This window comes from Elephas maximus, chromosome 8 (genome assembly GCF_024166365.1).
Source record: "Elephas maximus indicus isolate mEleMax1 chromosome 8, mEleMax1 primary haplotype, whole genome shotgun sequence".
Lineage (NCBI taxonomy): Eukaryota > Metazoa > Chordata > Mammalia > Proboscidea > Elephantidae > Elephas > Elephas maximus.
In genome coordinates this window covers 128,364,239-128,381,200 of record NC_064826.1, presented here as the reverse complement: position 1 = coordinate 128,381,200, position 16,962 = coordinate 128,364,239, and the positions used below count along the sequence as shown (strand labels likewise).

Genomic DNA, 16,962 nt, shown 5'->3' with positions numbered 1-16,962 from the left:
AGGTGGTGATTTTTATTCTCATTTTAAATAGCCAAAGTGAGATACTAAGGATTTGCTAAATTAAAAAAAAAAAAATTAAGTATCTTAACCTTAGGAATGAAATACGTTTGGCTCTTGGATAATTGCTTTAGCTATTAACTATAAGTTATAGTTTAGATCAGTTGTGGCATTTACAGAATATTTTCCTGTGAATGGAGTATTTCATTGTACCAGGCCTAATGGAAGTTTATCTTAATCAGAGAAATAGGCCCTAAATTACCAGCCTTTTAGAAAAGGGATATTTTCTCCAAAATCCTATTTTCCCCTGCTGATCATAACACATTTTAATGTAGTATTCCACCCAGTCAAATAAAATAATTCAGTATAATGTTCCTCTAGAATATATTATGTCATCACAATTTTAAAGTTAAGATTAAAAAAAAAAAATACAGCTTCTAAAGTATTTGGATTATAACGCCCTTTCTTTCCCACTGCTTGGCAGTTTTTCTGTCCCCTCCTAAACTTGGCTGCTCCTGTGGTTTCTAGGAGTCACTCAGATTAAGTCAGAAAGTCTTGAAGAGACCTTCCTTTTTGTTTGGTTCAATGACGCTGGAGTATTTGTCTGTGTACACGTGTCCTGATGGCTAAGAGAGGTTTGATTTATAAAGTGCTTTTAAAAATTTGTAAATCATAGTTTAAATTATTTTTGCTTTTGTTTTGTAAAACATGCTGTAGACGTAGACGTTTTCATGATTGATAGGCCCGTCACTGATTTATGTAGCCCGTAAACTGCTCCACAACTGCTGAATGCTACTGGGTTAGAAGGCCTGAATACTTGATTGATCAATAGGTATGGAACCGTTTTTTAAGATAGGTCACTAGTTCATACTGGTAGAATTTATTGTTTTGACATTTTAGCAAGCTATGAATAATTAATTTCTTTTTGTGTATTGCAAGTATAATACATTTGGGTAACTCATTTACGGAACAAAGGTATTAATTCAACACCATTATAGCTAATGCTTAGTCACAAAAAAAAAAAAAACTTATAAAGAAGAAATTTTTTATGGTATGTCCTATTGCATTATATTTGGCAATATAACTCGGTTGTAAAAAAAACGCATATGGCTTTTCACAGTGAAAGAACTCTAGGAATTTTAGTGATTGGTATCATAGTGGTGCAGTGGTTAAGAGCTCAGCTGCTAACCAAAAGGTCTGCAGTTCAAATCCACCAACTGCTCCTTGGAAACCCTATAGGCAGCTCTACTTTGTCCTTTAGGATTGCTATGAGTGGGAATCAACTCCACGGCAGTGCTTTTTTTTTTCATCATCCTTTGAGTTGTCAGGTGCGGTGGAGGAAAACAGGGCAACTTACCATGTTGAGTACCTACTAGGAGCCTGCCTCCCTACAAGACACTTTGCGTGCTTTATCTCCTTTAATCCTAGTAACAATCCTATGGAATACTTAACGGCGATGTGATATGTTTCCTTTTCCCTCCTGATCTAGCCGCCACCTTTCCCTGCACTCTTCTGCACACTCGCAGGTCAGCAGCCCCCCTGTTCTCTGGGCTCTGTTGGTTCCAACAGTGTGAGCCCCTGGGGAGATGCAAGCGGGGGAGGGAAAGACAAGGCGCCACACTTCCGCTCCCTTCTCTGCTTGAACATCTCATCTCTCTCCTTTCCTGAGATCATAGCACCTGCCAGGTATTCCCCTCCTAACAACTCACTTTCTCTCTGCATTCTGGTAACTGCTCCCTATTCTTTTGCTTTCAGTCAGAGGGACAAGAATGGCTTCCCATTGTTACTAGCCCTGGGGCACAGTTGCATATCTTTTGGTTTTTTTTTCTCTAACACTGCACTAAGAAACAAACAAAAACCAAACTTGTTGCCATGGAGTTGATTCTGACTCATAGGGACCTTATAGGACAGAGTAGAATTGCCCCATGGGGTTTCCAAGGAGTGGCTTGTGCATTTGAAATGCTGACCTTTGTAAATATTGTAAACTCTCCTCAAATTTGAAGCACCATCTCTCTCCCTCCAGGACTCTGACTGGTAAAAGTACCTCCCACAGCATCCTGCTGCTATTAATGTACAGACCTAAGATTCAAACCTAGAGGCACCGGCACCCAAGCCCCCATGTCTGAAGGTCTATATTATTGCCTGTGGATGATGTAGGTAGAAGCAGGAAGGGAGGGAAAAACCCATTGTCATTAACTTGATTCCAAATCATAGCGACCCTATAGGACAAAGTAGAACTGCCCCACAGCGTTTTCAAAGAGCAGCTAATGGATTCGAACTGCTGACCTTTTGGTTAGCAACCAAGGTCTTAACCACCGAGCAAACCAGGGATCCTTAGCTACTAGAGAGTTCTTCTAACTTGTTGGCTTAGTGACTTAACTAGAAGCCCCTTGCTGTTAGGCATTTTAGGGCTCAGCAGGTTAATTTGTGGAGTCCTTTAAATGCCATTTGATAAAGAATGAAGGCATAGTGATGTTGCCAAGTATGAACCAGTGTTGGCACAAACTCAGGAAGTTCAAGTTGGCTTGAGGAATGTAAGATTTGATTAGTCACCTTTCCAAAACCAGTAAAGTGTCTGCTAGAACTCAAATGTTACTTTCTCAAATTATGACATGTAATAATATCTGAGAAAGTTGTGTTTTGTGTTTCTCAAGTAGAAATAACACCATTATTTGTGGGACAAAAGTTACAGAACTGCAAATAATATAGCAATATAGGTAATATTCCTTTGGGAGACTGCCCCCTTTAGAATGTAATAGATATATTGAAATTTTGAAAATGGTGTTCATCTTTCTCTATATAGTTGTACTGATATTTTCAAAGTTAAATGAGGATGCAGCCCAAAATTCTTAGTTCACTTATTATTTGAACACTGCAGAGTCAGAGTGACCATATACGCTGGCATGTCTTATCATGCCTACACAGGATCCAAATTCTTCTCGCTGGTATGTAGTTTGGGTGAATTCAGTGAGAAGGAGGTGGGAATGGATGTGGAATAAGCAATGATTCAAATTAGCAATTGATTTTTATACAGTCTAGTACTTCTGTATGATCCATATAGGGGCCTCACCTTGCTAGGGCCTAAGGTATATCCCAATTATGCCTTTTTCCCTTTGAGGACATCTACAAACTGTTAAAAAATAAATAAATAAAAACTTGAAATACAAAGTTTATTTTGAGCAGTTATTCTATATGCATATAAGGAAACCATTCTGATTCTAGAAAAAAGCAAAGTGGCCAGAAGTTTGCTAGTTACAATGAAGCTTATAAAGAGAAGAGGAGGGAAAAGAACAGAATATCAACCACAAGTTAATCTTAACATGATTGAACCCTGTCCTCCCCTTTTACTGAGATCAACTGATCCCAGGTGACTTTTGGCCTGGCTGTTAATAACTTGGCCCTCTATCCAGCTGCAGTTATGAGATTTTTTGAGGTTTAAATTAGGAGAGCCAGGAGTCTTTTTCATTAAATCAGGTGGTAGTAGTTTTGTTGACTATACTTTTCTAGGAGGAAAAGACAAATTTACATTGCTGTAGAGAAGTTTCTGGAAGGCTTTGCAGCTTGGGTCAAGCTTTTTATGGTTAACATTTGGTTTTGTGGATAAGAAAACCTTTAAAATCAAGCTTTTTATGGTTAATATTTGGTTTTGTGGATAAGAAAAACCTTACAATCAAAGTAAGATGTCTGTTATTAATATTCCTCTTTAACAACACATGTAGTTATTTGGGTATTTGGTTGTATGAGTCAAATAAAATATATAATGAAATGTTTATTAAAAACAAAGTTAAAAGAAAACCAATTTATTTTCTCAAGATTGATGAAAATCTCAAGTAATGAACTGGGAGTTTAATACATACGTTAAGAACAGAATGACAATCAAAACAAGGTTTGTTTAATTCATCACTAAAACAAGTGAAAATTTCCCCCATAAATCTCTACAGGGGTTCCTATGTTTAGTTCTTATCAGTGTCTAATAAAAAAGTCATTTTTATTTCTAATAGGCAGACAGCTACTGTGGCTTGGAAAATCAGGCTTTAGTTGGATTGGAATAGGTTCTTGAGAATTCCTTAAGCCCACCTCTTATCTTTACCTGGAAAGCTCCAGTTGTTTTAGTCACTTGTGCTCCAAAATGGAAAGTCAGAAACACAGAAACATCTCTGTCTCAGTGTCTCCAAGGGTAAAATGGATTAACCCACTTTGATCTGATCCTCGCACATACACTGAGTTCCATGGACGGCTGCAGGCCAGCACTTGGCGCATCTGGAGTGTCAATGTGGCTTTTGACAAGTGTGAGCAGTCGCTGGTGAGGTTATTGCTATAATCTCTTTTGTTTGTTGATCTTCTTTAACCCCGGCAGGAGTCTCTCCTCTTGCTGCAGCCCAGGGCAAAGGAGTGGGATGCTCCATAGGAACGCCTTCAGAAGGACACCCCCCTCGCCCCGAAGTCGGCTGGGTGGAATCGTGGGACCAGCATATCAGCAACTCGAAGAATCAAGGATCCCAGATCAGGATACAATACCTTGCCAAGGGTAGGTCTTAAAGGCAATGCAATTTAGAGAGGGTGCCATTAATGTTACAGCCTTAAGTTGAATTATAATGATTTTTTGAGTTTTATTCAATGGTATTTTTTCAGTATTTGGTTATTTTTCCTTACTACCGTCCTTGTGCCAACACAAGGTGAGCTAATTTAACAGGTACAATGTAGTATTAGGGAGATGTTAGCTTGAAAAGAAGTATAAGGCTAGAAAGAAAGTTAATTGTATAGGTATCTATAGATATCCAGGGAATATGTTATCATACAATTACTAAAACAACTGCGGATTTAACTTTAGTTAAAAAAAAAAAAAAGACAGAGGACTAAAGTGGTCCCTTATCCTTATATTTGAGAGAAATTACTTAATCCTTTGAAGAGCATTGTGGACAATATCCTAAATGACACACTATGACATATACATTATCTACTTCCATGGAGAATTCTTGAATTTGTCTCAATCAATGAAAATGAAAGGCCAAAGCCCCATCTGCTGAACTCAGACCTCCTGGTTCATTGAGAGTACAGGGGTTGGAGGATGAGCTTCGAGGTTGCCATGGCTGCTGCTCTTCCTTACAGTGAACAAGATGTCCCTTCCTCCAGGTGGGCACAGATGCTCACAGGGCACATGGCTTGGTGAATAAGGTATAGGACGTTAGCCACCCTTCACCTGCTGGGCATAGACCACTCAGCCCAACATGGTAGTCCTTACTTAAGTGGACCTGAGTTCAAATTCCATCTCTGCCCCTTACTGCTCTGTAAATTTGAGAAAGTTTTATCATTTGAGCTTAAGTTTTCTCATCTATAAACTGAAAAAAATAATTCCAGCCTCCCTGGGTATTGTTGAGCAGATTATGTGTGTATGTGTATATGTGTGCAAGTGTGTGTTTTTAACGAGCTTAAGCCTGGCACCTGGTAAGTAGCAAAGTACTGGCATTTGTTGTCGCGGGAATCATCATAGTGTTGTCATTAATTTTAAGAGCAATGAAATTAAGGGTAACTCAAGAAATGTCGGGAGCCAGTTTCTGCTCAAGCCAGGTTCTTGTTGCATCCCATTTTTATCTCTCTGGATGACCCAGGCCAGGTCTTTTCCCTGCTTTGGCCTGGGTGACTTCCCCAGCCTGCCTGCAACAAGTTGAAGGCCAAAGCAGGCTGGAGGTCTATCACATTGCCTCACCTTTCTCTCTTTACTCTGAGCCTGGGACATCCGTAACTGTGCCCTATTTGACAAAGCTCAGCAACACATTTCTTTAGGAAGACTTGAAGATAGATAGGAAATAAATAGCCTGTGGCTGAGTTTGTAATTTAGAAGCAATTCCAAATGTAAAATGTATTTCGTACAGAGCTGGAGTGGCAGTTGCAAATTCAACATAACAGCCAAGTTTTCCAAAATATATATGTAAGTTAAGAAGCTGTTTGCCTTATCGCTGAAAAGGGGCTTGCACTTATTCTCTAATTGTAACTAATAATGTTTAATCATTTATTTTTCAAAATCACTCATGATGTCTGCTACTTAGGACATATATATTTTCCCTTTGCCAAAGAAGATGGAGATATTTAACAGAACCTGCTTGTAATGTCTGGGGTGAAAGCTACAGTGAGGATGTGTGAGGGGAAATCAAGCTTTGAGATTTTGTAAGTGGAGAGGAAACCAGCCCATGCTGCTGCTCTTTCTGTTGGGGACTAGCATGATCGTCACTCCGTGTGTCCCCTGGTGAGCACGCTCTGAACCTGTTCTTGCCCCAGATTTGAGCCACACATTCACATAGCTTAGAGTTCAGAGATTCCTGTTTTTTTTTGTTTTTGTTTTTTTTTTTTTACCTTCTGAGACTTACACCTATTGTCTGTGTGGTGGTTGTTTTGATTTGTTCACCACTGGGTTAGAAATATTCTCCCAAACTGCCTGGCCACATGTGTTTTTCCTGTGTGTGATATGCACCAGATGTTAATAAATGTTGACTCTACGTATAAGTCACTATGTGCTCCGCACAATGAATTGCAAGGAGCAATTTCACTCTCAGTTCTGGAAAGCAGCTATTTTCCACTCCTGGGCAGCTGGGTGCCTTTCTGGACTGAAAATGGGATTGGTAAATAGAATTTCACAGCTAAGCGCCCCTTCAAATCTGGCCCTCAGCTGGAGGGTGATTTACAAGAGCCATCACCCATCTTTTTTTGTCAAGCACGTGGGTGCTGTCTGCCAGTTAGGCTCCCAGTGTATGTGGCTTCTCACCCTGGCATTGACTTCAGCCCAGCTTGAATTCAGCAGCCATCTTACTGTAGTCTCATGAAGGAATGAGGTAGAAGTGAGACTCTTGGGGAATCCATCCCTCCCCCTAATTGGAGCCCTAGACTGGCCAAAACCATAGCAATGGCTCATGTAGCATTGAACTGTGCTATGTCAGACAAATCAAACTAATGCAATCACATGCTAGACAGAAACAAACAGAATCAAAAAAGTTAAATTCGTACATTCAAAGTAGACGGGAACTACAATATACTGAGTACCTATCACACATGGCAACCCTATAGGACAGAGTAGAACTGCTCCATAGGGTTTCCAAGAATGTAAATCTTTATGGAGGCAGATGCCGCATCGTTCTCCCATAGAGCAGCTGGTGGGTTTGAACCACTGACCTTTTTCAGTTAGCAGCTGAGCGCTTTAACAGCTGCACCACGTAGTTATACAATAAATGCACTTGTGATTTCTCTATTCAGAGATGAGAAGAACTCAGTGAATGACACACTTATGGATCAAACTTGTGAAAGCATCATTGATTCACAAAGGGATACAGAACTTTGAGTGTCTTCTAATCCAGAATCACATCTAGAAATTTAGTTCCCACTTAACCTTTTGGAGAGTAACATTCGGCTTCTACTTGAATACTCCGTTCTGGGCACTCACAGAAATTCTAAGAAGGACATGAGGACTCCAAATGCACCTTTGGTTAAACAGTACAAATGCATTATTTCAATTAATCCTCACAGCAATCCCTTGAAGTCAATATTACTGCCTGGTTATTTCCATTGATGAGAAAATGAAAGCTCAGAGGGGCTGTTATGTGTCTGAAATCCCAGGACATGAACCAGCATGGGGACTTGAAATCACGCCTGATTCCAAACAAAAATCACACTTTTGGAGAGTTCTAATTGTTTATGCCCCATCTTCATGTCATGGTGACATTTTAGATTCCAATTAATTCCAGCCATGTATCCAATATCTGGCTTTTAAGGTAACACATAATAATGAACTACAAATTCTCTTTCTCATCTAAGCTCTTCAGTTGTATAAAGCCCAGCTTGGCTGGGCGTTACTGAATGCATTTACCAAGCCAATTTTCTCTTCTCTGCCTTGATTCAGTCTATGGTCCTCTGAATTACGTAGTCAGGTATATTAGAGGAATGCTCCGAGTTTGGCTTGAACATCCGATGATTACTTCACAGTCATGTCATATTATTGACTTATTGAAGCTACAATTTACCAAATCCTTTAAGATATTTACAACTTTATCTGATATTTGTACAAATGATTTTGGATACAGGTGTAAGAATTTTCATATATCACTATCATATTTCATCTTACTAGGTTCCTTCTACTAATATACTCTGTTGATAGCTATGTGGAATATGACTTTATATTAGCTATATTTTTTGTCTCTGTTATTGGCAAATCTGGTAGGCAGCCATTCTATATATTCATGCATACTAATGATACTAACAAGATGGTACTGAAGACAGGACATGAGAGCCTGAAATTTGCCCCCTTTCTTCTTTTTGAAATAGATTAATTGATCATAACTTTTAGAGTTAAATTTTCAGTCATATAATACTAAATGGAAAGGAGTGAGATTCCCAGGGAGTTTCTTATAGGTAGCCACGCAGTTTGCACAGCTAAATATTATACATCTGGTGTACTTTGGGATGACCATTCATTAGGACCCTCAGGCTTTGGTAGTAATGATTAGAATGAGACAACTCAGTTTAGCTTCTTTCTCTGCCACTTACTAAGGGTATAATTTTGAGCAAGTCACTTGAGTGCCCGTAAGTTCCATTTATTCATCCCTTGTGTGGTAATAATAATAATAATAAATTGCAAAGTTATCGTGAAAATTCAATGATGTAATCAGAGGCAAAAGTGCTTTTAAACTACAAAGCACTATGCTAAGTTTAGCTGTTGTTATTATGTTTGAAAACGGATGTTAGCTGGGATGTAAGGGGGTATTTACCTTGAAAATTCGTTCGTGTAGTCATACATTCATTCCATTTATTGATTGCCAGCTCTGTGCCAGCCATGGCAAGAAGGGAGGCAATTGCAAAGATGCCTAAATCTGTTCCCCATCTTTGTGTGCTGTCTAATAAGAAAGACAGACCTTTAAAGTGGTCCCATTGTGTCCTTATCCTTATCTATTCATCATGCACCACACTCCACTGTAATTATTTTGTATGTGTATAAACTTGCTTTGTTATTTAAATTATAATGTAAATCAAGGGGAATGGGATTTATTATATTGAGGGTAAAAAAAAAAAAAAAAAAAACCACTGCCATCTGAGTCGATTCCAACTCATAGCGACCCTATAGGACAGAGTAGAACTGCCCCATAGATTTTCCAAGGAGTGCCTGGCGGATTCGAACTGCTGACCCTTTGGTTAGTAGCCATAGCACTTTAACCACTATGCCACCAGGGTTTCCATATTGAGGGTAAAACTCTATGCCTCCATATTGAGGGTAGATATGCTTAAATTATTTTTAAATTTTAGTGTTTAATATTTACATTCAGGTCAAATAATTGAGTGATATAATAAAAACCTACTGCTGTTCATGTCCCAAAACCAAATTTTTATAAATCGGTGACATACCCTTCTCACTGACTAGCAGTGGAAAGCTTAGAGTAGGCAAATTCACTAGCCCTGAACAGGGAGATTCTGCACTGGGTAGGTTCTGACATATTCCCATTACTTGGAGGCACACTGGCATTCTCGATAAGCTCTTGCTATGCTCCAGTGCAATTGCCTTACTTGGCCCTAGAAAGTGGTGAGAAAAGCTGCTGGGTTGGTAGAGGACCTGTGGTGCCCACTTCATATTCAATCCCAGAGAGACAGAAGAAATGTGTGCCTCCAGCTCCAATCCCCAGACTCGGCAATCTGGAGGTGAGGCAGTGTCCCAATGGAGATTAGATTCAGATCCCCTAAAATCAATATGAAGCAGAAATACTCAGCATTTTAGTACCTTGATACTTTATGTCAGACTTCCTTATTGCCTTCAAAGAAAGTGGTCCCAGGAAGTCCACTGGAGAAAACTAGGGCTGAGAGGGTGGTCAGAGTGATGAGTGATGCCTTTATGGGTTTCCTGTTTGTCACAATGGGAAGGCCACACTTACCTGCTCAATCCGTATTTACTTTGTATTCTAGGATAGAGGTCAGGAAGATTATATCCCACCTGCCTATACAGCTGTGGTGTGTTGAAAGCTCCCTGGATTTAAAGTAAGGAGACCTGGGTTTGAGTCTCAGTCTGTCACTTATTTTCTGTGTGACCTTGGGCAAGTCACTTCACCTACCTGAGCTTCAGTTTCCTTCTCTGTTTAACTGGGAACATACTCTCCGTCTCATGGGGTTGCTGTGAGAATTCAGTGAGATGGTGCATGTGGAAAGTGATTTGTTGATTGGATATTGCTCTGAAAAAGGGCAGCAGAGAGCAGAGTATGTAACACTTCTGTTTCTTTTTCAGGTATCAGTCCAGTGGTTTAAAAACCCAAAACAATGCTTCAATAAATATGCAACTGCCTTCAAGAGAGACCAACCCCTATTTTAAAAACTTGGATCAAAAGGACCTGGTGGGATATTCATCTACGAGGGCGAGTTCTGTGCCCATCATCCCTTCAGTGGGTCTAGAGGAAGCCTGCATGCAAATGCCAGGGATTTCTGAAGTCAAAAGCATCAAATGGTGCAAAAACTCCTACTCTGCTGATCTTGTCAATGTTAGTATTCCAGTCAGTGATTGTCTTATAGCAGAACAACAAGAAGTGAAAACATTGCTAGAAACTGTCCAAGAGCAGATCCGAATTCTGACTGATTCCAGGCAGTCAGAAGACTACGAACTGGCCAGCGTAGAGACTGAGGACAGTGTGAGTGAAAACACAGCCTTTCTCCCCCTGAGCCCTACAGCCAAATCAGATCGATTGGCACAATTTGTCTTAAGAAATGAAATACAAAGAGACTCGGCATCAACCAAGTGACTTGAGATGTAAGAATCTGTGCATTCTATGCTTTGCTCAACAGGAAAGAGAGGAAATTAAATACAAATTATTTATATGCATTAATTTAAGAGCATCTACTTAGAAGAAACCAAATAGTCTTTCGCCCTCATATCATAGTGTTTTTTAACAAAATATTTTTTTAAAGGGAAAGAAATGTTTCAGGAGGGATAAAGCTTATAACTCAAGCTTTTGGGTAGAATTCTGAGTACAATTTCAGTTAGTCCCAACACTGTCTTCTTTGGCTCTTAGCTAATATATGTGGGCAATCCAGACACACAGCCCACAGCCCCAGTGACCTCATAAGAAAGCACTGGTGGCTACACGGTGGCAAAGAGACCACCGGTATCCTGATGGTGGAGGTGCCAGTGAGCAAGCAGCTTTTACCATTTAGCTTGCCATTCCCAACCCCTAAATTTCTATTCCACTGACAGCCTCATCACAGGTTATGCCATGTCAACAAATGTAGTGTTTCCTATTTGATTTTCAAAGAATGGCACAAACACTTTGGAGTAGGAAAGAGGACAGGAGAGAGAGAGTGATGGGGGCACCCTTACCTACTCTATGTGCCATCTTCCTCTGAAATTTGGAGATGCGGGATCTCAGAGGGAGGTACGACATTATTGTAGAAAAAGAGACAAAAAAAAATCACAATGTCATGTCACTAAAATCATGCTAAGAGAAATGTTTTTCTTTGAGGTTGTTTAAGGTCTCCAAAGAAACATTTCTGTGTGTGTGTGTGTGTGTACATGTGTGGACATGTGAACGTGTGAGTGGGTGGGCTTGCACACGTGAGCACTGATATGCCGTATGCACACGTGTGTTTATAATGTGTGTGAGTGTGCATGTGTGTGTATTCAGCTTGCTAAAATTTGTTCTGAGACATCAGAGAATCTAATATCCAGAAAAAAAATTTCCCTCTTAGATCTGTTCACTTAAAATTTTTCCACTAAGTATAAAGTTCAGTCAGTAGGTTCTGAAACCAAGGCCACTTGCATGGCAGGGTCCTATAAAAGTTTTGACAATGTCTAGATCATATTCTGATGTGAATACTTTTAGAGGAAAAACTATTGGCTCATTAATGATATCAAATATCTCAAGGCAAGTTAATTGAGAATGCGTGTTTATTTCAAATCATGGGTACTTAAAATTATTGACACAAGCCAATTATCAAATTGACAGTCACCAAATTGTGTTCTAATCATCCTCATTGCTATTAATTTTAGAGCAAGTCTACTACGTGTGGACCAAGGTGTTGGCTTCTGTGGTTAGTATGGAAATAATAAACTTTTGAAATCACAAGCCCAGACTCATTCAGTTCCCAGGGAGCCCCCAAAAGGACAGTAAATTGTGTTGTATGTTCATTTGGAATAAAGCAATATTTTTACCACTACTAAGGTGAACTGAAACCTCTCCGGAAGATTGTCTGTTTTATTTACCCTTACTTTGATGGGGCATTCCAGGAAATTAGTGTTCACACAACGAGTGTTTTTTCAATTTTTGGTGGTGTTGAGTTGTTAACGTTTACACCGTTTTAAATAAAAAGGCACAGTATTTGAAAGTATATAAAATATTTCTTTTACTACTGTTTGGGAGAACCTTGGCAGAGTCACATTCCATTAAAAGGGCATTGGTTGAAGTTATTTCTGAATCAATCTTTGTATGATTCTTATTTGAGGTTGTTTCCGTTGAAAATACATTGCAAGTTTTTCTTTGAGATCATTCTTTAATAATAGACATAATGCTATTTAGGGAAAAGAAAGAACACTGTATTCTTATCAACACTATTTAGTAAAAATCCAAGGTCTCAAATGTTGAAAACACTTTGGTAGAATTGCATTTTGTGTTTAACATAAGGATGCATTACATTTATTTATCACCCCCTTATACTTCTGTTGCTTTGAATATCAAGGTTTTACTATTAGGATATTAAAAGGTTACTATAATTTTTAATGTCTAAATCATCTAAATTCTCATTTTAAACTATCTTTGGGAACAAGAAGATGGTCTTAATTTACAGCTATATAAAAATTGATAGGTTAAGTATCTAATGTATTACAATAATCAAACATTTATTGGTAGGATTCATAAACCTGTTGAAGTCAACATTATTATTATTATTATTATTTAACTGAAATGCTATCAAAAGGATCCATGCAGAATTCACCTGAGTAGAAAGTAGGGGAAGTTATTTTAACATATTTATTTACTCCGAAAATATTTAAGATTGTCAATCACACGGGCCTTGTTGCAACCCTGTATTTTAAATAATGAGCTAGAAACATCTGTTGAGTGATTACACAGTCCATGTGGATTCCAAAAAGCGTGAACTGAAGCCCGCTCACTGGCAGTCTGATGTAAAGTTTAGAGCTAGAGTTAATTCCTTAAATGATAGCCAAGATAAGATCCTCCTCAAAGAACAAATATTAATGGTTACTTTCAGTGGTTATTTGTCTCTTTCTAGAACAGGAAGCTCTGCTATAGAAAGTCTCTAAGCTCACAAGACACATCTTGGGGCACCAGTTGACAAGTGCTGATGGCATCAAGACTTTCAAAGTTGATCTAACTGGGCAGATAACTGGAGCCGTCTGTGCATTGCCTGGAAGCTCCTGTGACTCTGAGAAGTGCTTATCTCCATGAGACACCTTTGACTTTGCTTCATTTTCCCGTCTTTATTATGTGACTAGATCACTGGAGATTTGTAATTAAGTAGGTTGCATCTTCATTATTTACTGAAGAATGAATGTCACCCATTATTTTTTGCTTTTAAGCACTTTCTGGTATGTCTTTTTATAAAGAATTTGTTATACTAATTTGCCAATGATTGCTGTGGAACACTGTTGTTCAAAATACATGACCATTTTATGCTCATTAGAAAGAATAGAAATGATGTTGAAGATCAGTGTCAACAATTTCTTTCTGATTTTCCTAGGTACGCTAAGTGTTCTATGTTTTATACTCTAGCCCAGTATCCACCTTGCTGGAGATTAAGGACCTGATATTTGTAAATTATTGAATCTCCAATGATTTAGATTATTCCTAAATAGCAATAGCAAGGTCCTCTGGAGAAGGAACAGTGCTGTTTTTAAAGCTTCATTAATTAGTCTGTTTTGATAATAAATCAACATCACACCTACCAAAAAGAGAATTGTAGGCCCAAACCAACAGCAAAAGAATGTCCATTGGCTTCCAGATTGAATGACAACTACAATCTGAGTAGAGCCTCTGGTGAGCGTGGCTGAGGCTGCCAGACCCAGGCCTCCATCAGAATATGCTCAATGTAGGCAGCTGTTGTCCACACCTACCCTGCAATATGGTGCTATAGGAGCCACAAACCCTTAGCTGAGGGGTGGTGCTCCCTTTGATTCCAGCCTTGTAAACCAGAAAACATTGCCCTGCAATAAGCGCTATGAAACATTCCTCAAATGAGTAAGTAGTATGCTTAGGAGCACAGCAGGAGGGGCGGGATTTTTGTTTGTTCTTTTGGTATCTGGGAACTGTTTTATACACAAAGAATACTTTTTATTGCTATTCAATTGTATGGATTCAGTACTGTGTATTCAAGGATAGCATGGCAATACTGTATTTCTACTCAATTCTTCAGAAATTCAGTCCTTATCCAGGAAAGAATGGCCTAAGCTTCCTGGGTTGTTCACAGTTTTGAAGGCACCCCAATATGCTGTGGTGAATGAGGTCTTTAAATAAGCTTTATCTCTTCCTTTTTCATTCTTTCCGTTTTAAAGAATTAGTGAGGGTAAAAGGAAGCAATTAATTCCTTAAGATCCAACTTGTTCTCTTATAATAATTGGTTTTCTACTGTGACTATTCACACACACACACACACATATATGTACATTAGATTTGGGCACTTGATTGTTTTGGTTGCTTAATTTCACAAAGAGTGAAATCATTGCTCCCATGGAATGCCAGCAAAAGCAAGTCATTAAGAGACTGGCCAACTTGTCAGCACTTAGATCACACAGGCATTTTCAGTTCCTTCTCTTTCTCAGGTAAGCAGAGCTCCTTTTGGGTTAGAAAATTCGTAAAACACTGGAATAAAATCTCCGCTAGATGATCTCTTAGAAATGAAGATTAAACCATGGGCACGTGTTATTATTGTTCCTACAGCACACGATGGTCTCAAATATACATATATTTCAAATTTAAACATAACTTCTTCCAAAGGTACCTAACAGATGACTTTGACTTCTGGCATGCAGCCTACTCGACTGCAGTAAGGCAGAGTGGGGAGCAGATTAATGGCTAATGTCGCACAGTTAGTGAATATAATTGCTGAGGTGACCAGATACAATCTTGGTAACACGAAGGGCCAGCTTCTAATACTTTTGATAAATTCTTATCATAAATCCCTGTATTGATTGCATGTGTAGTGTTGCCTATGAAAGAATTGTGTGATAGCAAAAAAAAAAAAAAAAAAAAAAAATTGCTGGAAATGAATTAGAAAACCTTTATATTAAAAGTCATCTTTGTAAAAGTTTCTAACTTATCTCTACAGTACAGTAACTCCAGGCCTCAGCTTTCAAATAAGGAAGATGAGCTCATTCTTCCATTTCCCTTCCAAATTGAATATCCTATTATCCAGTCATTCTAACTCACCCTTTACCAGGTCACTTTTCATTCAATACTTTCCACACAACTCTTTGAAAAGTTAATGGCGATACATTTACCTCAATAAGGCTCAAAAATGGCTGGAGTCTGTGTATCAGTATAGGAACAGCTCTTGCGTTTGTAATGTTCCATTTAATTTTCATTGAGAAGTAGTCATGATTGCTTTTGTGGTTGTTTTTTAAAAAATTGACCTAGAACAGATAATAATGAAGAAGTGACCCAGGAAACACCCAATCACAAAGATTCATCATCAAAATGAAAATTTGCTCCAGAATTAATTTTAAAGAAAGTGTACACTGCGACCATGTGTCAAAGACTAAGCAAGGGGTTCTCCAGAAGAGGAAGGAGCCCTTGAGAAGGTTCTCTGTGACGGGCACAGGAGATGCACCAGGTGTTTATAGGTGTGCACGTGTGTTTGCATTGCAAACTTCTTAACCCGAAGCTGTCCAACCAACAGTACATTCTCTGGAGACACTTCTACATCATGGTTGGAAATAAGCCTGTTTTGGGGACACGCTAAGCCAAGAAAACCTAGGGTTTATTTACTTATTTATTTTAGTTACCATTTTTAACAACAAATACCTAATTATTCTTCCAATAAAATCTTGACTAACACTGATTTTTCTACATATGATTTGTCTTCATCAAGATCCTAAATCTGTATTCCTTGGTTTTCAATAAAACTGTGCAAAATGCTAAAATCCTTGAAGCAAACAAAAGCAATAGATCCATTTAATTTGTGTTGTGTTTTAAAATTTATAAAGATCCTATATAATTGTTTACAAAATTGAATTAGGGAAAAAGCTCTACATTATTTTTTGCTTGTCTTTGATGTATTTAGAGGTCTGCTGGATCACTCACACAACCTTGTTACACATTGACACTGACAGCGCCCTTTCTAAAATAAATTTAGGGTGTAAACAATCGTGCACACACGTACACACACAATGTGCTGAAAATTAATGTTGTAATCTTTTTCCATACATTTTCCTCCCTCACAGCAAAGCCAGGCGTGCCCAGTCTCACGACAATGGAAGTCCTCAGATTCAGTATTTCACAGGAAATACATGTGACAAGAAAATGTAGTAATTAATTTTTAAGGCTTTATTCTACAAGCCTGTTTTCTAATGCTGTCTCTCAATGAAAATATGGAGAATAAATATATTTGATGAAGCTGGAATGAGTACAAGAACATTTAAAAAAAAAAAAAAACTCACCATAAGATTAAAACCTAGTGCCGTCAAGTAAGATTACTGCATACTTACTAGTTGCCACTGTGTATATTTTAGAGATAATTAGGGGAGATCCCTTGGTTCTTACTAACTTTTTCAAGTATGCTATTGTACACATTATACCTAAACCAAAAATCAACCCCCCAGTTCTTAATAATGAATAAAATCCATTTGATCAACTTTTAACTCAAGACTGTATGTCACACCCAGAGGAATACTTGTAATATAATTAGAACACTTTCAACTGTCATTTTAAAAATAATTACTGGGAAACCATCTCTTGTGCCTCAGATACTATTTTTGTTCCAATAATGTTCATGTATCCT

The 16,962-nt window shown here is 38.4% G+C and overlaps 1 protein-coding gene across 4 annotated transcripts in view; it reads left to right on the top strand.

Annotated features, from left to right (window-relative positions):
* Positions 1-10,757, top strand: part of NRG3 (neuregulin 3) — a 1,476,607-nt gene extending 1,465,850 nt beyond the window's left edge. For 2 of the 4 annotated variants that reach the window (XM_049893610.1, XM_049893609.1), the window contains exons 8-9: positions 4,355-4,525; positions 10,250-10,757. In XM_049893610.1, coding sequence (XP_049749567.1) covers positions 4,355-4,525; positions 10,250-10,757 — 679 coding nt within the window. Of the gene's footprint in view, positions 1-2,413; positions 2,417-4,354; positions 4,526-9,933; positions 10,006-10,249 lie in introns of all 4 variants that reach the window. The other 2 variants (XM_049893611.1, XM_049893607.1) reach the window with 2 other exon arrangements.
* Positions 10,758-16,962: the final 6,205 nt, after the last annotated feature.